The sequence below is a fragment of the Artibeus jamaicensis genome, unplaced genomic scaffold (assembly GCF_021234435.1).
Source record: "Artibeus jamaicensis isolate MK-2021 breed Jamaican fruit bat unplaced genomic scaffold, CSHL_Jam_final contig_1085, whole genome shotgun sequence".
Taxonomy (NCBI): domain Eukaryota; kingdom Metazoa; phylum Chordata; class Mammalia; order Chiroptera; family Phyllostomidae; genus Artibeus; species Artibeus jamaicensis.
Window position 1 is genome coordinate 741,807 of NW_026521214.1, and position 24,537 is coordinate 766,343.

General features: G+C 56.7%; 1 protein-coding gene across 4 annotated transcripts in view; it reads right to left on the reverse strand.

Annotated features, from left to right (window-relative positions):
• Positions 1 to 7,087: 7,087 nt before the first annotated feature.
• Positions 7,088 to 24,537, reverse strand: part of TRRAP (transformation/transcription domain associated protein) — a 124,439-nt gene continuing 106,989 nt past the window's right edge. For all 4 annotated transcript variants that reach the window (XM_037164016.2, XM_037164013.2, XM_037164015.2 and 1 more), the window contains exons 62-71: positions 23,622 to 23,786; positions 22,140 to 22,230; positions 20,701 to 20,900; positions 19,768 to 20,029; positions 18,209 to 18,434; positions 17,214 to 17,431; positions 15,829 to 16,013; positions 11,677 to 11,880; positions 11,396 to 11,590; positions 7,088 to 8,150 (exon numbers count right to left, since the gene is read on the reverse strand). In XM_037164016.2, coding sequence (XP_037019911.1) covers positions 7,866 to 8,150; positions 11,396 to 11,590; positions 11,677 to 11,880; positions 15,829 to 16,013; positions 17,214 to 17,431; positions 18,209 to 18,434; positions 19,768 to 20,029; positions 20,701 to 20,900; positions 22,140 to 22,230; positions 23,622 to 23,786 — 2,031 coding nt within the window. In that variant the 3' untranslated portion in view covers positions 7,088 to 7,865. The remainder of the gene's footprint in view (positions 8,151 to 11,395; positions 11,591 to 11,676; positions 11,881 to 15,828; positions 16,014 to 17,213; positions 17,432 to 18,208; positions 18,435 to 19,767; positions 20,030 to 20,700; positions 20,901 to 22,139; positions 22,231 to 23,621; positions 23,787 to 24,537) is intronic.

Below are 24,537 nucleotides of genomic sequence, written 5' to 3' on the forward strand. Positions count from 1 at the left end.
CTAGGACTTTTATGGTGTCATGACTTATATTTAAGTCTTTTATCAAACTTGAATTTATTTTTGTGTATGGTGTAAGTTGGTGATCAAGTTTCATTTTTTTTGCATGTAGCTGTCCAGCTCTCCCAACACCATTAACTGAAGAAGCTATTTTTATTCCATTTTATGCTTCTTCCCTCTTTGTCAAATATTAATTGACCCTAGAGACTTGGGTTTATTTCTGGGCTCTCTGTTCTGTTCCACCAGATACTGGTCCATGTATCTGTTCTTATGCCACTGTTTTGATTACAGTGGCCTCGTAATACAGTTTGATATCAGGTATTGTGATCCCTTTTACTTTGTTCTTCTTTCTCAAAATTCCTGCAGCTTTTTGAGGGGTCTTTTATGTTTCCATATAAGTTTCTGAAATGTTTGTTCTATGTCTGTGAAATATGCCATTGGTACTTTAATAGGTTTTGCATTGAATCTATAAATTGCTTTGGCTAGTATGGACATTTTGATGATGTTAATTCTTCCAATCCATGAACACGGTATATGTTTCCATTTGTTTGTGTCTTCCTTGATTTCTTTCTTCAGTGTTGTTTGGTTTTCTGCATACAGGCCTTTTACCTCCTTGGTTAGATTTATTCCTAGGTAATTTATTTTTCTTTTTGCCATATAAAATGGGGTTTTTTTTCCCTGATCTCTGTTTCTGATATTTCCTTGCTGGTGTACAAAAATGCCTTTGATTTCTGAACATTGACTCTGTATCCTGATGTTTTGCCAAATTCACTTACTAGGTCGAGTAGTTTTTGGGTACAGTCTATAGGATTTTCCATGTACACTATCATGTCATCTGCAAACAATGACAGTTTTGTTTCCTTCTTTCCTATTTAGATGCCTTTTATTTCCTTTTCTTGTCTGATTGCTGTGGTCAGGACCTCCAGTACTATGTTGAATAGGAGTGGTGACGGCAGACATCCTGGTCTTGTTCCTGATCTAGTGGTAAAGCTCTAAGTTTTTGCCCATTGGGTATGATGTTGGCTGTAGGTCTCTCATATGTGGCCTTTATTATGTTGAGGAATGCTCCCTCTATTCCCACTTTACTAAGGATTTTTTATCATAAATGGCGCTGTCCTTTTTTACATTCTTAAATGTACTTATAATAAGTGCTATAAACTTCTTTTCTCTTAATTCCAACCTTCGGATTTTCTTGAGGCCTGTTTCTATGCACTGCAGAATCTGAGCAGAAAATGACACACTCTGAAATTACGTTTTTAAAGAAGTACTACCGTGTATGCCATGTGGCCAAGGAACCTTTGGGGCACAACAATAAAAATGGGCACAGTTTTTGAGGATAGTGTTCAGAAGGAATAGTGATAGTTTGGTCTTGGGTGGCGGCCCCGCGGTGGGTGCCAGGGCTCTGGTGGGAGGAACCAGACAGGCGGGAAGAACACTTTTCTGATTAAGTCTGCCCAGACCAGTGCCTTCTGTAACAGGTCGGCTTAGAGGAACCGTTTTCTCGTTAGCACAGATTTGCACGTCTGCACGCAGAAGACCTCGCAATGGAGTAATGGCTGCAAAAATATAATTTGGGGTCTGATGCATTCAGCCAAGAGCTTTTAAATGGAATCTCTCTACATTCCATGATAAATTAGAAAATAAACTATTTTCCGTAGCTTGGGTACAAGCGAATAATAAAGGCCAAAGGATGCTCTGAGCATCACTTGAAAGCAGCGGTTCCCAGCTGGGGGCATATTTGCTGCCTGGGGGTGGGTATTCGGCAGCGTCTGGAAAGGCCTCAGATGGTCGGGACTCGGGAGAAGTGGAGCGCTGCTGGCATCTAGCGGAGAGAGGGCGGGGACGCGGCCGAGCATCCTACAGATACAGGACTCGGTGCGCCCACGGAGAAGCAGTAGCCCTTCAAAGGACAGCAATACCACTGAGAAACTCGGCCTCAAAAGTTAGTAATTTGTAGCTAGAGGAAACCCCTAAATTCTAAAATATAATTTTACGTTTAACTTACCCACGGGCCTGTCTTCCTACGAGCTGACCTTAAGGAGGCTTTGTTCTCAATTGTCTGCGGATCTAATTCCAGTTAACTATGGTGCCCTGCAGTGTTCAGAAAGCGACGATTGGAAAATTCTGGTTTTTACTCTTAACCGTCTTTATATGAAGTTCTCTCGGAAGCTGGGCCCAGATGAAGGGGGGTCAAGGTCTCGCATGCATTGCTAGTGGCACCGTGTTCCCCAGGCTTGAAAAGGCGCACAGCTCTGAGCCTCGGAGGGCCCCGAGGAAGCGTGTTCAGCTTGGCTGCTCTTCTTAGCACCTCCTCCAGCCTGTCCCATTGCTGTGAAGGTCACTGCCGCCGTCTTCCAGGGCCGCCTGCCTCCCCCCCCCCCCCCCCCGCTGGACCACAGGTGACGAGTCCCGCATCCCCAAGCACAGCTCTGAACTCCGTGTCTACACCGCTCCTTCCCGGGTGCGGGGAGCCGGGCGAAGGGGGTGCGAATCCCCTCCGTGGACTCCTGGCATCACAGGGCGCCTGGCGGCGGCGGGTTCGGCGTCTGCACGACGACCAGGTTCTCCAGGGCTGGCGCGCGGCATGCGGTGGGGCGCGGGCGGGGGTGGACAGCAGTCGCGGGGCCGCAGGAAGGTAGCAGGGAGCGGGCGGAGGCTGGTTCTCCGGGACGCACCGCCAGGACCCCTGGGAACCGCCAGCCAGAGCCCGCAGGCTGTGCCTGGAGCCCGGCAGGCGGCGCTGCTGCGCGGGGTGGGAGCCTTGGCGGCCTCCGAGCCTGCGGACGGAAGTGGCAGGGGAGGTTGCGGAGGCGGCGCTTCCCAACTTGGGCTCGGGAGCACCGTTGTCACGTCCCCGTGCTCTCCCGCCTCTCGGTCTTCTCGCGTCTCCGTGCAGCCTACGAGCGAGCAGTTCATCCGCAGGCTCCCCTGCCCATCCGGCGACCTCCTGCGACCAGCTCCACAGGCGGCGCGAGTTCGTGGTGCCGCTCTTCGCGGAGGCGTGGGGCCCACTCGCGCGCGGACCTACAGGACGCTTCACGTAGAGGGCTGCGAGGTCGCCTCGTGCTGCCGCAGATCCAGGGGGTCCTGCGGGAGGGTCGCGCCCCACCGCCCTCTTCTGCGTCCCATCCCCTCCGCGCCCTTCAGGTGCCCCTGTGACCGGGAGCCGGGCCCTGCGCGCCTCGATGGCTGGGAAGGAGCGCGCCGCTGTCCTCAGCCTCGGGATGGCCCGGAGGACCGTGCTGTCTGAGGGTGACAGTCACAAGCTGTCCCCAGGCGAGGCGGGGCCGTGGGCCGCACAGCCGGTCACGCGCAGGTGTGGGGTCCTCAGCCTCCCGCAGGCGCCCGGTGTCCCAGGAGCAAGTCCCGGCCCCTTGCGGGACCGCAGGGCCGTGTCGCGGTGGCCGTGTCCGGAGCTGCCAAAGGCGGGCGCAGAGACCGGGGGAGTGTGGGCTTCAGGGCGCTTCCCGGAGCTGCGCCCGCCGGGTGGGAAACACGCACTTCGGGCCCCGGGCGCTTCCCCTCCTCCTTCTCCTCCTCCTCCCCCTCCTCCTCCGCGTCCACTCTCCGGACCCCAAGCCGCCCACCCGCCTCCGTCCAGAGCTGAGCGGTTTCGCGCTTTGCCGCTTCCAGGGAGCCGACTGCGATGACCGTGTGTCGCCGACCGAAAACGTGCCCGACTCCAGGCCACACCGCGATTCCTGCTCCCGCCGGCCCAGGGGGGCGGCCGTGAGTCTGGGGGTCGTTTCAGCGGTTTGGTGGTCGCTGAAAACCACGCTCTCCCGCGGCGGCGGCAGCGGGGAGCCGGTCCGCAGCCCTCGTTCCACGCTCAGAGGGTTCAGTGGAGGATTCGCGTTTTTGCACAGAAAGAACGTAAAGATGCAGTTCAGGGACTACACCACCCGCGTGTTTTCCCGTGTGGAGAAACTAAAGGCCGTTTCTCCGGAAGACCAAACAAACGCGGGGCGGGGGTGAGAAGGCAACTTAATATTCGAGTGCCGTTTTCTGAGGATTATTTCTAGGGTTTTGGGGGTTTTTTGGGGGTGGGGGTTGTCTATAGTTGGCTGTGGAACCGGTCTTGCCTCCTGTCCCCCAGCCCCAGGCCGGAAGCTCCCCGCGAAGGCCCGCACCGAGGACAGAGGTGGCGGGGGGGCCCCCTGTCCGCCCCTGGGGCGCCAAGAGGCGGCGCCAGTCCCTGACCCCCCGAATGCGCCCTGCTGCCCCTGCGGAGAGTCCGGACAACCGCGGTCCCAGGGTGTTTCCTGCTCCCCGTGTTTGTCCCCGCGAGTTCGCGCGGGCTCTGCAGCCTCCCGTGTGCGTCTGTGCGGATTCTCACTGCCGTACTCCGCCCCGGGCCTCGGGCGCAGCCTTGACAAATCCGCCGCCTTGCTAAAGGCGCCAGTCCACAGACTGGCTGGGGAGGCCTGGAGGCGCCCGAGGGCCGGGCTCCTCCGCGAAGACGTCGTGCGGCGGGGGGGCGGGGCGGCCTGGCGCCCGGCGGGTGTGGTGGCGCCCCCATCTGGAAGCTCCCCCCAAGATGGGCTTCTCCTAGTTTGAAAAATCTGACAACTCTTTTTCAGTCAACGTTCTGGAAATCAACAGACTGCATATGTGTAGGCTTACAATGTCTAGCACCTTCTCCGCAGGCGTCCTGTAATCCGGGCACTTGCGGCTTTTGAAACATTTTGCTTGGTATGAGAAATAACATCTTTCATTTTTTTGTAATTTAAATAATGATAATAAAAGCTGTATTCTTTTCCATCCTTTTAAATGTTATTTTTCACTTTATTAAGTATCAGTTATATAATACTTTACATATACTTAAATGTTTTCCTTTCACAGTCTCCTTTTAGGAAGCATAATGCTTGGATTTCTTCAGCCTGGTACCTCTTCCAGTTTAAACACAGACCAGGGCGCAGGACACCCACTCCCACGTGCCCCTCCCTCACAGGCAGGGCGGGGCCAGAATAGGTTTACAGTTGCCAGTCTGTGAAACACAGTATTTATTATTATTAAAAATTATATTATTTTCCATACAAACAACTGTAAACCTACTTTTCCCCACCCTATGTGTCCGTATACCTATTCCAATACCTCTTTATATCTGTACAAGAAGAAACATACATATATGTACACACACACGTATATATGCACGTATGTACTCTCAGGAAAGGGAAACACTTCCTTTCATGACTGTTCCGCTATTTTGGGAACCTATAACTGCACCATCCTAGAGGCAGAGGCGTTTACGGCTTCGTGAGACCACAGCCAGCTGTGGGTGCCTGGTGCCATGGACACCAGTGGGGACGAGACCCAAAGCCTGTTTCCTACCTGATGAACTAACTCAGGAGCAGCGGTCAGGGCAGCCCATGCCGGGGCTGCAGGTTCTGTCCCCATTCCGGGTGTGGGAGGTGACCAAGTCATGTCTCTCTCTCTCTTCCCCTCCCCCTCTGAAATCAGTATGTATTCCTTGAGCAGTAAAAACAAGTACGATAATGTCTAACAATAGCACTCACCTTGAAATCATGTTTAAAGCCCGTTTCCTGACACCCTCGGCCCCGAGGGCCTGGTTCACAGCAGCGAGAAAGCCTCGGCGCACGGCTTTGGAGGCACCAGCCTGGTCTGACTCTGGTCCGTGCGTGATGTGGCCACTTAGGGACGGAGCTCAGGAGACACTGAATCTCCAATGGGGATGCCTCTCCCGCTCCGGCTGTTCCAAGGCTGGTGTTCTGAGAACCCAGAGCTGGTGCCTGGACAGGGTGCAGGAGAGCCCTCCTCACCAGCACACAGACTCCAGGCTCCCTTTACTCAAACTCCAGTCACACCTCCCTCCCAGGGCGCAACGGCGCCTCAGGGCTCGGGGGCCAAAGGTCTCATGGACAGCCCTCCCAGGGATTATAAAATGACGTACAGTCATCAGAGAGTCTGGTCGGATGAACAAAACCTGGTCCCTTGACCTCAATCCATGTCCAAAGGTGTGGCATGGGTGGCCACCCAAAGGTGTGGCGTGGGTGGCCACAGGCTGGACAACATTCCATCCGATTCTCCACAACTGGTTCCAGGACCTTGGGTGAGCTGTTCACCCTAGGCTAGAAACCCGTTCTCTGTAAAGGGGGCCTCCGCGGGGGGGGGGGGGGGTATGGATGGACCCACCCACCTCTGAGGACCGGAGATCAGTACAAAGACCTGAAGGGGCCCCAGCGGCAGGCAGGCTGGCAGCCTGGTCACAACCCAGCACACCCACCGCCTGGAGCTCCAAGACCACCCGAGGCTCTGCCCCCAGGCTGTGCTGGGACTGAGTGAGCCCAGCTGCAGGCTCGCCCCACGTTGGCTGACCCGCCAGGGACCGGTGTGTGCGCAGCAAGGCCCAGGGGAGTCCAGGCCAGAAACCACCAGAGCCCTGGCGCCGACAAGGGCCTGGCCGACCGGCCCATGTTGTCCTCCTGAGGTGGCCCTTCCCAGAGGGGACAGTCATTTCAAACTCAAAACCGTTCTTAGAAATCAAGCAGCCACCACCAGCCCTCTGTCTTGCTTCATGGTTTCTCATCCTGAGATGTTACAGACTGCCCAAGAGGACTGTCCCTGCCACGCCCCCCAGGGCAGTGGCTCTGTGCTGCCCACTCCCTACCTGAGGTGCTGGCATGCGGGAGGAAGGACAAGAGCCTGGAAGTGAGCTCGTGGACACTCCAAACCCAGGACGCTGCCCTGCAGGGGGCACCGGAGGCCTCCAGCCTCGTGGAGCTGCGGCCTGCCCGGCTACCTCCTGCTGGCACCCGCATGCACAGGCCACCTGCACGCACAGGCCACCTGCACACGCAGGTCATCCACACACAGGTTAAACAGCAACGTCCCTGACATGTGGAAACATGTCAGGACGAGAGGAACCCGATTCCTGGGCTCACTTTCATGCCACCAAAGTCCGGACAGCCTGCTCATCACTGGTCACAAGCCGCCTGGCTCAGACCCGAGTTCCAGGCAGGACGCAGGTGTCACCCCGGGCACGGCCCACATAGGCCAGGGGCCCTCTAGGCCCTAAGAGCGGAGGAAACTCCTTGGAGGAGCAGACATTTCAACCAGAAGCGACAAGGCATCCTTTTATAAAATATTTATTCTAAAAAAATCACACTGTACAAATTTAGATAGAACATTCTCAATACTCATATGTATAAAAATGTGAACACAGACTGGAGTTAACAGACAAAATTCTGTTGCTGTTTCTCTTTTTAAATTAGGAAGGAAGAGGTGATTTGGGGGTAGAATGATAGTAAACGGCTAGCAGACATTCAGAAAGCCAGCCGGTAAGAGGCTCCAGCCCCTGCCGGCTCTCCGGTGGGACCCACCCGACCACACAGGCACAGCACCGCCCGGACGGACGCCGGGTCACGCAGCAGGGGCCTGTGCTCGGGGCCGGGCCAGCGCGGTTCGCCCCCCAGTTCCCATTTCTCGGACCAGATGGACCTCCGGTGCACCTGTCACAGAGGTCCTGCCGGGGGTCACTGCCGTGCGTTACAAACGATGCCAGGGAACCACCCCGCAGGCTGGCTGCTTGCTCACCCAGACGCAGGGATGTGGACCCACACAGGAGCCGAGGCCAGGCTGGCCCGCCTTCCTGAGAAGTTCCTTTAAAAGCCCAGAGTAGCCTCGGCACTGGCTTCTGGGGCGCCTCTCTGGGGGCCTCCCCGGGCGCTTCCCCGCAGCTCAGCCCCTCTCAGCCAAATCACCCCCCACCCTCCTCCCTCCTCCCCATGCAGAGGGTGGAGGGGAAGCCACAGGCTTCCGGGTCCCATGACCTGGGGAGGAGCCGCTGGGCACAAAGGGCCGGGAGCCTGGGAGGCGACCTTCACATTTCAGGGGCAGGGGCAGCCACATCACAGCCAGGGATGCCAGGCCGGGTCCATGCGGCACAGGTTGTCCAGGCTGTTGGCGGCAGCCACCAGGGTGTTCACTTTGCTCTCACCGCCTTCAAACTGGGCAAGGTTGTGCAGGCGGGTCATGATGGCCGTGACGGCCTTCTGCACCAGGGAGACCAGCTGCTGGCCGTCCATGTTCTCTGGCTGCCCGGCGGCCGAGAGCGGCGAGGAGGTGTCCTCCTGCGTTTTCTTGTGCCAGGCAATGATCTCATCTCGAAGCACAGTTTTCAGGATGCCGTCCACCTATGCGAGGGGAGAACAGAAGAGTCCGTGTTCAAACAAGAAGGGCCGGAGAGCTGCTGAGGGAGAACCAGGGCGACCCCTCCCGGAGCGGGCTCGGGAAGCCTCTCGGGCAAAGCCTCCCCCACAGGGAGCAACAGCTGCCACGCCTCAGAGTCGAGGCCCTGCTTTCTGTCGGGTCTTCCACGGCCGGGCATGCAAACTTGCCGCTGCACGCCACTCCCGGGGCCAGCCTGTCTGCCCCTCTGCTCCCGGGAGGGCCCGCGGCTAAGAGTGGACAGAGTGGAGGAGGCGCACCCTGAAGTGCAGGACGCACCAGGCGGCAGTGGGTGCGGCAGGGGGAGAGCAGGTGAGGGGACAGGAGGAGTCTCAGGAGTCTGTGAGGAGGTGACACTCAGGACAAACAGGACCCACCAAGGGTGCAAAGCAGGGGCCTGCTGCAGGACACGTCTCCGGACAAGGGACCGCGCACAGAGGCCTGAGCCGTGTGAGTCCACCAGGGGGCGCCAGCGGGCCTGGGAGACTCCTGGCCCCACCCCTTCCCACCTGCTCCACCCTCTGTGCCGCAGCTTCCCCTTCCGTGCACAGGGCATGGTCGCAGAATCTCTCTCCTCAAAACATGTGAAGGTTAAAGACGGAGCAAATGTAAGAGTCCAGAGCAGGCCACTGCCGAGAGCCACTCCTGACGCTGGGGAGCAGGGCTCCCCCACGGCCCTTCCCAGTGAAGGGGCTAGCGAGGGCGGGGACGCAGAGCTGGAGGATGCGAAGGGGGCACGTTGGAGGGCAGAGACTGGCACGTGCGCACCACGTGGTTTGGCATCCTGTTCTTCGGGTGCCAGACACTGGTGGGGGCTCCTGCACTCACCGGTCTCCCGGGAGCAGCGAGGAGGAGGCAAGGGCTGGGCTTTGTCAACACTGCGGTTTTAGCTGACAAGTGAGGTCAGAGAGAGCAGGACTACCGACCACCCAGGGACCCTGAGCTGAAGGGCGCAGGGAGGGAGTAATAAAGGGCCGCCACTCCTGCCAGGGTCAGGAAGCCCAGGCACCCTGTCCTCCAGGGAGGGCACAGGAGATGGGGGGGTCTAGGGGCTGCTTCTGGACAGGGAGCAAGTGCCTCAGGGGGTCAGGCTGCAGGGGCGGGGAAGGGAATGGGGCAGGACACCGGGAGAGACGCAGGGTCACTCAGGAGGCAGACTGACGACAGATCTCCCGAATCCTCATGGACTGAGACACCCAGCCACAACCCGCCTTCGCCTCACAGACCACTGAGTGCTTTCATCTCAGGGACCAGGACAGCTTGAAAGTGACCTCACACGACACCTGGAGGGTCAGTCAGGCTGTGGAGAAATCTGGCCCAGAGCGTGGGGCAGGCCCAACTCCTTCCCATCTGCACCAGCACAGTCTACGTGATGAGTAGTGCGTGGTGTCGCCCCAAGCTGTAACGGGCCTTCGAACTGAGGAGAGCCAGTAAGTCAGCAAACAAGTGCTGGCGAGGCCGTGGGAAAGGGGAGCCCTCCTGCACTGCTGATGGGAACGCGGACTGGGGCAGCCACCATGGCAAACGGTTGTGTGGGGTTTCCTCAAAAGTCAAAAACAGATCTACCACAGGATCCACCAAGTCCACTGCAGGGTATTTACCCAAAGAAATTCAAAGCACTAATTAAAAAAGACATGTGCACCCCTATGTTCGCTGAAGCATTATTTGTAGTAACCAGACATGGAAGCAGCCCAAGTGCCCAAGGACAGACAGCAGATAAAAAGCTGTGGGTCATACGTGCAACAGACCGTCACAAAAAAGAAGGGAATCTTGCCATTTGCAACAGCACGGACAGACCTAGAAGGTAGTGTGCTAAGCAAAACAAGAGACACAGAACAGCAAATACCATACACAGGGTTTCTCCTATACGTGGAATCTAAAGAACAAAACAAAACGGACACAGAACAAACTGACGACAACCAGACGGAACACAGGTCAGGGCACTGGGTGAGAAAGGTGAAGGGACTGAGGAGCACAAACTGTTGGTCACAGAACAGGCGCAGGGATGGAAGCACAAATAACCCTGTCCAGTGCCAAGTGGGCACTAGGCCCACCAGGGCCATCACTTCCTACATTACGTAAATGACCACTACGCTGCACCCCTGAAACTAACAAACACTGAATTTCAGCTATAACTGGAAAACAAACTTCAAAAGTAAATAAGGAGCGCTTTCTTAATTTTCTTCAGAGTTTTCAAATTAAATGTCATTCTACTATTCTAATATTGTAATTGCTCTACAATTATTTCCAGAAGTATAATGTCCCTCTAACTGAAAATGCATTTCCGGTCCCGGCACAAAATGACAGCAGGGAACAGTGCCCACCGCAGCAGAGCACAAGCCCCGCCCTCGAGAAGCGGCGACCAGCTATTTACTTTTACATGCATCCAAAAGAGTCCACCTGACACCCCAAGCAGCGCCTCACACGACAGACACGCATGCGCCTATGCACACCACACAGAGAGGGATGGGCGATGCAACAGACACACACAGGTGCAGCGTGACGTGTGTGCCCTGTGAAGTCCTGTACCCCGTTAGCAGTTTACTCAGTGATTCAAAAACTATTCCAAGTGAATGTTCTGGAAAAACAATTAAGTGTCTAAAGACTTCTCTAGGCACAAACTGCCTATCTGTGAAAAAAAAGGAAAAAAGACACAGCTGATCTCATAAGTTAAAACACGCAAACAAAAAACAGTAAATTGTGTTCTGTCCTCAACTGTGAGGAGAAAGCTTCCAAGTCAGAATGAAGTGGCTTTGAATCCTGTGTGTCCTGCCCTGGCTGGATGACCTCTGACTGCCACTCACCTTCCCTGGGCTCAGTTTCCCCATCTGCACAACTGCTGAGCTGTGAGGACTCGATGAGGACCAACCTCAGCAGCCGGCGCGGTGCCTGTCACCACAGCTCCAGCGAGACAGCGCCCCACTGCAGGCCACCCCCCACCCTCTGGAGCAGCGGGGTTTTCAGCGTGACAGAGAGAAGGCGCTATAAAGCGCAGTGCACCCTGCGGGCGTGCGATGCGGACACTCGGGGAGAGGCCCAGTGGCGGCTGCCAGTTCCCCTTTGTCAGCAGGCTCCTGAGACACCCCGAACTCGTCCGACACCCCGCTTCCCAAGACAAGACACTTTAGCCACACAGCAGCCCACCCTCCTCGAGCTCACTTCCTGTGAGGTCACACCAGCTGGGCTTCTCGCCGAGGAGCCCGTGGCCTACCTTGAAGTTGGGCTGAGCGAAGCACCGGGCGACGGCGATCATGGAGGCGGTCAGGGGGCCCGAGACGCCGATGGTGGTCAGAAACTCGGAAATGTTGGGCGTGAGGCGAAAAGGGACGGGGCGGTTGGCATCCAGGTCTCCAGTCGCGTCGTTTATGTCGAACCGGAAGTAGGCCACGTTCAGTTTGCCGGTGTCCTAAACGTCGGGAGGGGACGTGTCAGCAACTTACAGAGAATGCAGGCTCTCCTCCAGGGGAGGGTCTGCCCGCTCGCGCCACACACCTGAGCGATCTGCAGCATCTCGGGGTTGAGTCTATTCAAATGCAGCACGAACTCCGCAAAGCCGATCAGTGAGAGCTGGATGGTGAACATCTTCCGGAAGGTCCAGTAGTCGGTGGCGCTGGGGAAGGTGTGCAGGGCCCACTCCTTCAGCATGCTGCGGGGCACCATGTTGCTCTGCACCTCCTTGAGGACGTCCCGCAGGACCTGAAACGGTGCGTCACGCAGGAACTCTAGTGCTCCACCTAACGCTCCCTCTTTTCCTTCAAACGGAAACTCTCAAACTAGCATCTCATGCGGCACCAGCAGAGCTCCTTTTGTTGACAAACACATGTGCAGTGTCCTTGGACCAGGCCCGGGACACACGGACTGCTTGGTTTCCCTCCAGGGTCCGCATCTCCTGCTCCAGGTGACGATGGAGCTGCCTACACAGAAGCCTTCGTTCACGACTAAGTGTGACGTGACCAAACGTTCACGCAAACACCTGCATACAACAACTAACCACAGAACACGCCAGGCCAGTTAACAGAACAAAGAAAACAATGGTCAGAAACCAACACCACCACCTCGTCTTGAAGGCTCTCACAAAGCTCCGTGCACTGAGGAGCCAGCCTGCCATCAGAGCAAACGCCACACTGTACTCCAAACCTGCGCCCTGTGCCAGGAGGCTCACAAGACGATCTGGAATGTCACCAGCTGAGCGCCAGCCCCAGTGAGAGGGACGCCGAGTAATTCGGGTCCTGCTGCACAGACCGGCACGGGTCCACCTGGGCTGAGCCCTGCCGCGTTCTCTGTGCGGCCACCGGAGTGTGGGCCCCAGGCCACAAGCCCCACACAGCCCGTCGCCCTGGCGTCCCTGTCCTGCTCGTGTCCTCATCTGTGAAATGCACAGAAGCGACTCTGGGAGAGCAGAGTGGGGACAAAGGCTGCTCCTTTGGAAAAGCAATGGGAACACTGGCAAAAGTCATGCAAATGATCTTTTCCTGAACTCTGGACATCAAACCAAAGCTTACAATAATCCGAACAGCTTTTAGTCAATGAAGTAAAGGTGAATCTTGGTGAGAGCGATGAGCTCTGTAGCATTTTACTTTTACCATTTTTAAATTCTCAGCAAGGATGTTTTATTGATTTGAGAGAGAAACAGCAATCAACCGTCTCGTAGCATTTTACTTTTACCATTTTTAAATTCTCACCAAGTATGTTTTATTGATTTGAAAGAAACAGCAATCAACCGTCTCCTGTACACGCTCTGACCAGGAATCAAACCCACAGCCTTCTGGTTACAGGTCAGTGCTCCAACCTACTGCCCGCCTGGTCAGAGCGAGCTTTGGGGCGCTTTAGTCACTTATCCCACCCCTAGGCTCCAAAACAGCCTTGGAAGCGGTGCAGCCCCAGGAACTAGCAGGCAAAGCAGTGACCAGAATGGGTCTGTGACCCCAGAGAAAGCCTCAGCCCCAGGGGCTCAGTCCCCAGCCCGACCTGTCAGGCAGCCTCCTGGGAAAGATCCCCCATCAGGCCCGTGTCCAAGTGCACGCAGGGCTCACTCGGGGAGGAGCAGCCTTTTGTGGCCCTGGCTGAAAACGATTTGGGAGGACCAATTCGCATGGAGCCCAGACGGCCACGCCCACACTAGGACACCCTGGGCAGGTCCTGTGGGCTCGCTCTATGTGGACCCTGAGACTGTGCAAGCAGGAAGTGGAGGCCAGGTGTCGGCTCACCCCCGGACCGTGCTGCAGGTGTGCTGTGACACACACCCACAGGCACACGCACACACACCCACACACGCGCGGGCCCTCAGAAAGGTGGGTGACTCACTGGTTCAAGGCACCTGAGACGACCTTCATCAAACAGCTCATAACAGAGCAGCAGCCTTGAAGGCTGCACCTGACAAAACCAGCAACGATGACAAACCCAGGGGGAGAGGACCTGCCTTCTAGATGCTTTTAAATAATTCTTAGTTTCATAACCACATTATTTAAAATGTCCAGTTTCCAACAAAAATACTATTACATGCAAAGAATCAGGAAAACAGCCAATACTTAGGAAAAAAAAGTTACTTGCATCAACAAGTTACTTATACCCAGAACATACAAAGCATTCTTAGAATGAACAATAAAAAGACAAGCCAAATCGAGCAAAGGCCTTACGCAGACTTTCCTCCAAAGAAGTACACAAAGCGCCAGTTAGGAAATGAGAAGCCGCTCGATGTCACTACTCACGAACAAACAGAGCCAGCGCTTCCCGCCCACGGGGGAGCCACAGTGAGCGGACGGACAGCAGCACGGACAAGAACGTGGGGCACCAGCACCCGCACGCGCTGCGGTCACCTCAGGCCGCAGGCAGCTCATCAAAACGCTAAACGCGGCAGAGCCGCCGCCCACCCGGCAGCTCTACTAGTACCCACGAGTCCAGGCGAAGTGAAAACGCACGTCACACAGACGCACGCACACAGCTGTGCCCAGCAGCATCGGCTGACCTAGCGGGAAGCACGGACGACCCCCACATCAACCGACTGACGGACGGGCAGTTTAAACGCACGATGTGCACGCAGAGGAGCGCTACTCAGCAACGGGAAGAACCAAACCACCGACTCGCACTACTACCAAACGGACCAACCCGGGAACGGCACACTAAGACCAGCCACAAACACCAACTACTACCCGATTCCACTCACATGCTGAGTCCAAACAGGCACGTGCAGGGACTGAAAAACTGGCTGCCAGGGGCAGGGGGCAGAGGAACAGGGTGACCACTGACAGGTGTGAGGTTCCTATGGGGCTGATGAAACACGGCGCAGACCACGGCGAGGACCGCACAGCTGTGGACACTCTGCACACACAGAACTGTATGTTTTAAAGATGAGTGAGTTCTGTGGCACAGGAATTACATCTGAATAAACGTGTTGTAAAAACGCAAAGGACAAGGGAGTTAACAACACGGCCAACTGGGGCACACAGAGGAAGAGGAGGGTGTGAAGCTGGGGCTGTTTTGAGTTGCTGGCTGGCTTCTCGTGGGCACAGCACGACCCCAGCACGACCCAGCACAGCCCAGCACTGCACTCGGCCAGAGAGTGTCCATCAGACGTGCGGTTCGCAGAAGGGTGGAGCTCTGGCAGGGGCACGTTTGTGTAAATTGAGGCCGCCGGCCCCACACTGTCAAAGGTGAGTGTGGCCTCAAGAACACCATCCATCCATCCATCCATCTCCCACAAACACCTCAAAACTTCCCATGGTCCAGAGTGACCTGGACCCCAACAAGGACTGGACACCGATTCCCAAAGGAGGTGATGCGCTGTCCCCAGGAGCCAGCCAGACAGAGGGACCCCACTGGCCCTGACAGCACCAAGGTGGAGGCTGCACCAGACTCGCGGCCTGAACCATCTGGGCTCAGCCTGCACTGAGCCCTGCCACAGAGCCCAGTCATCCGGGACCCAGACGGACTGAAATGAGCCCCCAGGAGAATGAAGGTGAGGCTGCCGCTTCCAGCCCTGTAGTGTCACTGCCAGGACCCTCAAGGCAGTCCTGAGCAGCGCGACAAGGGCCCCTGCAGCCTCCGGGCAGCAGGCTGAGGCAGCTGCTCCTCGGTGACACGCATGGTCCCCCATGAGCCCTTCTCATCAAGAATCCACACCTGCCCTGCTGTCCACCGAGGGCAGAGACCCGCAGGTGAGGAGGGAGCTCTGTCCCCAGAGTAGGTGCAGGCAGAGTCTGTGGGACCGGGACAGCCGGCCCCAGCTTCAGTGGTCACCCTCTGTGGTTTAGAAAATGCACAGGCCACACACCGGGTGCCTAGGTCAACGGAGCACAGAGCCAACAGCTTCGCATCATGTAGACCAGGTGTGGCTGCCAGAGAGTTTGCCGTGAAGTTGTATTTAAAGTTGTAGTTTCTAGGTTGTTTTGTAAGCAACTGGGAACCTCTCCGAGGGTAAAACTTACCTCTCTTTCCTGTCAGAACCAACGATCAGCAGCAAATGTCCCTTCACCAAGTCCATGGTCACATCATTTCTACCATCTCACAATCCAAGATGGAACTCTCACCACCCCCAAACACACACACGCACACGCACGTCTCCTGAGCACCCGGCCCGGAGGCACCACTGCAGAGGCGGCCGAGACCTCAGGCCGCAGCTGGCACCTGCCTGTACCGATCTCGCACCTGGTGGCTGGCCTGCGTCCCGCGCGCCTGCACAGTGGCCAGTCTGTCGTAGTACCGGGAGATGGGGTTGTCATGCTCGATGCCCTTCTTGGCACAGCGCTGCTTGTAGATCTCCACGAGGGAGAGAGACGAGGGGTTGTCCTCCACGAGGCGCATCTGTGGGGACACTGCCACGACTCGAGGGACTGAGGAGAGAGGGGTGAGAGAAGTGGGCAGATGAGAGGAGCTCCGGGGTCGGCACACCTCAGGCGGAAGAAGTCCGGTCACACTCTGCAGGCCGAGGCAGCGCAGGTGGCACAGGGCTCCGTGTGCTGGGGATAGAACCCGAGCTGCTGTCACCCTGCGCTTAGATGCAGCTGGACAGAAATTCTTTAGCAGGATCTTAAAAACGACACAGGGACCGCCCACTGTGCAGGTGCCAGTGCGCAGGGGAGCGGCAGCGGGGACCGCCTGCCCGGAGTGTCAGCATTCGGTCAAGGGCCAGGCGAACCACAGCTGCTGCAGTGTCTCCGGGCTTCAAACGGTAGAGGAATTGGCAAGGACTCCAGGGCAGGCACGCACACAGGACCACCACTGGGTGGTCCGTACGAGTGTGCAGCTTTGGAAGAACCATCTACTATCCACAGATGGGACCAACACAAGAGATCACGTCACACGCATGTCAAAATGCACACAGACCAACGTGTTTTTTAGTCGACTCCTTGTTCTGGTGAGACTGAATTTAAGAAAGCCCCACACATGACTAGAGTTGCACTGCGATGGGCTCCTAGACGCAGGGATTTAACATGCAAATTCCTTACCAACGGTTTTCTTCTCTGGGTGGGACGACAGGTCTCATCCACCACCTCGTTACAGGCAGACACAGGTCCCTCCCGAATCACCAGGGACAACTCAGCTATGGGGAGCCCGCACCTGGGTGCTGCTGGCTGCCACCCACCCACGACCCCTGTGGCCTTTCCGGGCCCTGGACTTGCCCGAGCCTTGTGTTTTGCTCCCCGAAGGCAAGCTCGGGCAGCGCCCACGCATGGCTGTGTGGGGTCCAGGAGTCCAGAGGCCTCTCCGCACACTGAGGTGTGCTGGTAACAGACCCGGGACAAAGCCTCCATTCAGCCCGGGTTCTGCTAGAGCCTGTGGGTGTGGGGGTGTGGGGGGTGTGGGAGGGAAGACTCGGGGGGGCGGTGGGCCCAGACACAGCGCCTCCTTTTCCAGAGGCCCATCAAAACACCCACCTCGCAGTGAGGAGCCTGCAGGCCAGGCAGGGGCCGGACCTCCTTACGAGGCCTTCCCTGCTCAGCACAGCTCGGCACCTGCCTGGGGTGACGGACGGGGCTGAAGCCCTCACGGCTAATGTACTGCACCAGGTGCCCGCCAGTGCAGCCCCCCACCTGTGAAAAACAAGTGCCGCTTCGTGGTCTCCTTCCTCTTCTCCAGACAGGGGTTGAGCAGGCGCAGCAGCTGCAGCACGCGCTCCTCCCTGCGCGACTCCGTCAGGCAGGCGTCGTTCATGACCAGGTACGGGTAGATCTTGCCGTTGTGCCCGCGGATGTACAGCCTCCTGGCAGCGGTGTTGTGCTTCTGCACGATCTCCACCCGGGGCATAAACCTGCAGCACAGGCACAGCCGTGTCCCCAGCCTGCTTCTCTCCTCTGAACGGAGACGGAGGGAGACGGGGCCTCCCCAGAGCGGCAGGAGGAACCGGCCGCTGTGCACACCCCCCTGCCCTGACTAGTTCACAGACTGTGCAGTTACGTCACAACAGGAGAGAAGGAACCACAGCAGCGGGAAAACCGAAGGCGGGGGATGAACTGCAGTTTCAGAAGACTCGCCCGGGCCCGGCTCCAGGAGCTACGTGGGGCACCGGCCCAGCCCCAAGCCTAACAGCAGCAGGGCTGGGAGGGCCCAGCACGCTCCCTCCTGCCCCTCACAGGCGCCCCGAGGAGCCAGCATGGGGATGGATGGGCCCTCGCCCTCCTCGACCACTGACAAAGGTCAGGGAGGAGGCCCCAGCCAGGAGCCAGGTCAGGTCTGGGGGAAGGGAAATTAAACCCGGGACACACAGGTTGCACCTGAGAGAGAAAGAAACCCAGACACACCTGACTGCTGGACAAGGCAGCCTCTCCCCGCCCCCTTCGCACTCCCAACGAGATGCAACATACTCCACTACACCTACGACCATCTGAATCTGCCCCAATTCTGTGCTGTGTGTATAAAGGAAGACCAGGACACTTGACTTTGTCCAGTTTCTGAGGGCGATTAGAAAAAGTGCTTTGGAAGCAAACACAAACTTGACTCAGACAAGACAGTTAACCCACCAGTCAGACCAGACCCTTAAGGGCCCCGCCACTCAACTAACTGCTCAGGCAGCTCCGGGCCCACTCACCGAGCGATCTTGATGTAATAGTGTGTCGGCTTTGGCATCAGAAACTCCCCTGGGATTTCCACCTCTGCCGTCTGTGCCGAGAAATTGCTCAGAAACCGACACTTCTCTTCTATGAGGAAGAACTTCGGAAGTTGCTTGGTTTTGGCCTCCAGAATTTTAATCCACTTTTTCAATTTAGAAATAAGATTATGAAGCTTCATGGATCCTGGAACACTGAAGTCGAAATCTTCAAAATAAAGTATGAATAAATGTTTTTAGTCACCTGGGCTATTTCTAACTCACCCAAATCACCACGCAAACACCTCCCGGCTGGAATAGGCCTATGTCTACCCAGCCCGGCACCGCCTCCCAGAATCCCGCCTGCTCTTCAATGTGTCAGCGGGGCCTGAAGGACAGAGCTAAGTCCTGGTGTGGCAGCTCTCCCAGGGCCAGAGAGGGCCGCCAACCCGGACCCTCACCCCCACCAAGCCCGCTTGCTTCAGGAATGGTGCAGGGACCTCAGGAGCCCCTCGGCCACGCGCAGAGGGCACCCAAGAGCAGGTGCTGCCCTGGGGAACTGAGGCCCTGTGTGAGAGCCCACACAGCAATCCAGCAAAGCACAAGAAGAAACTGTCCAGAAGACGAAATTGTACACCAGCTCATCAGAAGGAATTGGGGCAAGTGATCAAAATGACAAAAAAGGCAAACGTGTACTTTCACTAAGCATTTAAAGTACTCTGGTCAATGCGGTTCTCAGAGTTTATCAAAAGGTAAGTCCTTCTTTAAAAAACCCTCAGTGCCCACCCAGAAGAGCACCAATGGCGGACTGGAGTCTCGTCCCCCTACCTTGCTGGGGCCCAAAGGTCAGGAAAAGCCCAACTGCTTCTGTTTGAGATAGGGGTTCAGGGAAGCCACGGGGGCACTGTCCTCACGCTGACAAGGACCGATTACCCCGAGGCCCGGCAAGACGGCCGCCCCATGACTGGGGCCGAGGGCTGCCCTGCGCTCTTCCCACCCCGAGTCAGATGGAGTGGGCTGGGCCCCGGGCAGGGTCCCATCCCCTTCTCACTACTTTGCTAGGGGCCAAGCCGTCCAGCAGCCTGCAAAGATAGCTGCCTCCGGCCTCCCGCCTCCCCCTTCTCCAGAGATGCTGCAGGCTGGGCAGCAGCTAAAGGCAGAAAAAACAGCAGAGGGGTCACCACTGCGAACAGGGAGCCAGAAACTGGTTAAGTTAATCACACTGACGCGGGAGACGCCACAGAGGGTGCAGCTGTCCCAGCACAAGCCGGTTCTCGGTGTGACCAGCACCCCCACGAAGGCGCCCTCCGGTCCATCCGCAGACACTTCGAGGAGCACCTTAGAGCTACACACCCCCGCCCCCACCCTCCACCCCCTGGCCACCACTGACCCACTCTCCACCTCGGTTAGCGTGACATTTCACAAGTAAACACGTATCACACAGCAGGTGTCCTTTTCAGAGTGGCTTTGTGTGCCACTCAGTATCGAGCTCTTCACAGTTGTCACGTGAGAAAGCCTGAGGAACTGTCGGGGTGCCCTCCCTGGTGTGGAGGCAGACTCACCGGTGGTGAACTGGCCCTTCAGCTTCTGGAAGACGGGGTCCTGTGCAGTGGCCTGTGCCCGCCGGGCCAGCGACTCGGAGGCTGCGCTGGAGAACATGGTGGAGACGTTGGACACATTCTCCAGGCCAACCCCGAACGTGCTCACCAGCTTCTTGACGAAGTTCAGCGTGTGCGGGGTGATTTTGGCATCGGACACCGCTCCGCTCTTCTCAAACGCGACTGAGTAGCACTTCGCCAGGCCCTGCTGGAGCTGCCTCAGCACCTGGTAGGAGGGACCAGACACAGTTCACCACCAAGCGCGCTCCCAGCAGCTCACCGGCCCCAGAGCCTCCAACAGCACGGCCCCGCCACCACCGGGACAGTGTCTGGAGCACTGCGGGGTAGGCTCAGTGTGTGCTCCACGCTGTCAGCTGTGTTTCCTGGTAATGGGGAGCTCTAGGCCATGGTCACAGGCCTGCATGCGCACATGAGAGCAGGGTGGCAACACGGGGGCCTCGGACCGCCACTGAGTAAGCACCGGGGCAGCAAAGGCCGACCGTCTATCATCAGGTCAGACACACACCAGTGAGGGTGTGGCCACGTGGCTGAGAAGACCACTGAAGAACTAAGTCCTGCCCTGGGGATCACTGCAGTCAGCCACCGCCCCCACTCCTACCCACACCACCCGTCTCGTCCGCCTGTGCCGTGGAAGTGACTCAGCTCCTGCGAGTGAGAAAACAAGCACTTTAAGGGCAGGAACGGTCTTCTCAATTTCATCCTCTTTTCAAATCTCCCACTTTGAACACTGAAGGCCACACTGGTGTGCAGACATCCACTCTTTGCCTGTCCCATCGCTCAACTCAACCAGACTTATGAAAGGACCAGGCAGCTGCATGAAGACCACGCAGCCACAGAAGCGCATGGAACGACACTCTCGAGATTACGCCCAAATACCTCTTCGTGCCAGTTCTCTCGGAACCAGACCATCTGGTCGACGATGCCTTCCAGGGAAGACAGAAGGGTGGGGTGCAGTTCCCGCTGCATGTGCATGATTCGGCTGCAGCGCCACATGGGGGCTGTTGCTCTTATGGGCCCTGGATCTGATGCAGAATGGGACTGGTTACCCACTGAACTTGGCTGCTGCTGTCCAGAATCTGAGAGCAATACACACAACGCCAATGTCAACGCAGAACTGACCGGGGCTAGAGCTTGGTGCTCTAGAGGACCCACCGGCCAAAGGAACGCTGGTTCCTGCCGGCGCGCTAGCACACCACGAGACCGTTCCCCAGGCCTGCCTGGGAGAAGGCCTAGTTCCCAGGAGCGGGGCGGGGGGACTGGGGCACGGGGGTCTGAGTGTCTGCAGCCGGCTGCCCCAGGTTCGGCGGGTGCGTCTGCGCTGACAGAGGAGGCAGACGCAGCAGCGTGCTGGCGGGGAACCAGGAGGGGCTGCATGAGTGCTCGCTGCGCTCTCTTTTTCAACTTGACCCTGCGCAGGACCGTTTATTAAACGTCTAGAAAAAGTGTTTGGCAACACATCCCTCATAGAGTAGCTCAGAGAACCTAAACGTATTTAACAAGCAAGTCTACAATATGGCCACTTGCTATGAGAAAAATTATATTAAACCCCCTGAACCCCATTTTTCCAGCTTCAGTTCACTGAATAAAAAGTCTTAACTTTAAAATGATCAAAACATGAACCCCCCCTGGGGAGTCCCAGGGGGTCAGAGGCGACAAGTGCCGCGCGAGTTCCCAACCCGCCCAGCGCAGAGCAGACAGAGCCCCCACCGGCCGCACCGGCACCTGTGCAGGAAGCCCAGGCCTGCGGCACGACCGCCTGTGCCCTGAACCACCTGACATGGTCCTTTACGGGTTTACAAAGGGCTGTGCTTAGCAGGCAGCTGAACCCATCAGGTGAGTTATTTCTTTACATGCTGGGACTTAGTCAATGTAGATTTAAAATATTGTATTTTGAGTAAATTTGACAGCTGGTAAGATAGATTTCTATGCTGACCCTTCTGACACCTGAAGCTAATCCTTATAACCTAAACAACATGAACATAGTAACTAACATTTACACTGCTTACCAGAAGGTGCTTGTAACTCATAAGAGAAGTCATTTGTAATTACCTACAGTTAACAATTCCCTAAGTGATTTCTACATAAGGAACAAATCACATGGGCAAAGGGACATCCACTCACACAGTGGCAAAGGAGAACCATAAATGTCACACTCAAGAGACCAGGCTCTGCCTTCTGGTCCCCAACTGCCCTCTCAGAGCTGAAGACAGACCCGCCCCCGCCAGGAGGTCAGCGGCTGTGAGGCAGCGTGCATGGACGGGAGGCCCGTGGAACAAGCCCGCCCAGCTTGGCCCGCTGGCCCCGCCGAGACGTACCGCTCTTGTAGCGTTCCCGCTGCTCTATCTTCAGGGTCAGGTACAGGGTCCGGATGGGGAAGTAGACCGCCTGGGGGTACACTCGTCCGACCTGCTCAGAGACACGGAGCAATGAAGAGCCTGCCCCCCACTGTGCCTCTGCACCCAGTCAGTTCACACCAAAGCAACCGATGTGAACCAGGCATGGGCCTCCGTCTGCACTCAAACTGAGGAAGCCAGCACTGTGATCCCGATCTAGTGCCCGAGGCCAGGTACAGCCAGTAAAACATCCAGTACAGCTTTTAAAAATCCAACAAAGACCTACACAGCACCTACATCTCAGCGGTTCTGCCTGGGGACATCAGCAACGCAGAAACCACACTGTCACGTGGCTGAGCAAATCCCAGGAAGGCGAAGTGCCCACATCCCCGGACCTCATGCAGGCAAACAGGAAGACACAAGACAACTCCGGCCTTGTATCTGCCACAGCTCACTGGGAACTGTGGGACGGCCCATCGGGGAAACTTTAAGCTGCATAACCACAGTGAGAAGTGTTTGCAGTTTCCAGTGGGAAAACCCAGCTTCACCAAACTGGGACACAGGGCTCCTTCCAAAGGGCGAAGGGGGTGTCACCACACTCTGGCACAGGCCACAGGGTGGATGCTAATGTGCATTAAGAGATGTTCAGTGAGTGACAACACAAATAAATACGCGGAATCTACATCCCAGCAGATCAACCCAAGCTAAAGGCCCATGTGCAGAAACACAGCTACCTCCTCTTAGGGAGAGCGATAAAGCCACCTCTGGGTACAACGCAGATGACGCACCGAGTGTAAAAAGCCAAGTAAACCCAGAGAGAGAAGTGCGGCAGGTTCCTAAGTGCCTAAGCACCTCATTCGTAGGTCACTCGACTGTAATTCCGTAAAAGGAAGCACAGAGATGCTGACCCTGGACTGAAGTGTCTCTCAGCTTCTGCTGTTGGGTCCTTCCTCTGACCCCAGTCCTCTCTCAGCAGAGGAACATTCTGGAACCACGTTCCAAGAATGGTTCTGAGAGCTGCCTGCTGACGTGTGCCCCCACCCCCGGTGCTCCAGCTGTCTCCCCCCTGCCAAGGGCGGCCACCCCCACCACCAAGGGCGAGCCTCCCTCACTCTAGAGGGAGCCCCGAAGCCCGCCCAGCACGGACGGCAGACCCGCCTTTAACTGTGACTCCTGCCCCCAGCACGCTCGAGCGCGTGTGCGTCGACGAGCCTGTTCATTTTACTTGCACCTCACACGGCAACGTATTCAAGCAGAGAAACCACATTTTAACACTAACACTACAGGCCTGATACGGTCTGCGAGCACATGTCGTTACGCCTTGTATCAAGTGGCCTCCACATGTGTGCATTTTCCCGTCTCTCTGACCTACTCCCACACTGTGAACATGCACCTTTTCTCTCTGGAAAGAAAGTGAAAGGAAGACACGACTCTCTGTGAACACAGACACCTTGTCACACCAACCTGGCTAATAAGGTTCAGGAGCAGCTTCCCCTCGGAGCCGACCAGGCAGGTGAGCAGCTGGGGGACCCAGGCCAGCCACTGGACGGGTGGCACGCCGATGCAGTACTTGTCCACCGCGTCCGCCAGAGTGTTCTTGTCATCATCGAAACTCAAGAGCCACAGCACCTGAGAGAGGAGGGACAGTCCTGGGGTCGGCTGAGTATCCTGAGGCCTTCCCGTGACTTCCTCCCCACACTGAAATGCCACGCAGAGCAGTGTTACTGGAAACGCGTCTACGGAAGGGCCAACAGTACAGCTCCACTGAACATATAAATAAAGCCAAACACCTGAATAAAGTTTTTTTCTAGATGTAGCTGAACTGCCAATTGCCAGATGATCTAATCAGCTCAGCCCACGGCCCCGAGGAGGCAACAGGCGGATGGCCCAGCAGCCCAGCAGCCCACCTGCCGAGTCACCTCGCGCCCCCTCCGGGACAGGACGACTCCAGCTCTAGACCTCAGGGCAGCCCCCCTAGGATCGGGCCGGCCACAGGCTGGCAGCCTAGCATCCCAGGATGGCGGAAACAGTGACTTCTAAAACGGCAGGTGTGGAGTCAGATACTCAGGCAGTTTCTCTGTGTTACGACAGCCGGTTTGTTTCACACAGTCAGCTGTAGTCACTATGTGCTGATGGTGTGCATTCCAAATTTGGGGATCACATCAAGGAATGCTAAAAACACCCAAATCTTGAATGGACAAAACGGTAAAGAACAATTTACTCTTAAGTTTTCTGCAAGAATTCACTCTGGGTGGTATCTGTCTACTCCTTGGTGGACACGGGCCAGAGCAACACTGGAGGAGGATCAGGCCAGTGACCAGCAGCAGGCACTCATCCAACGGCCAGTCCAGAGCCCAGCACTGCCACGGCAACACAGGCT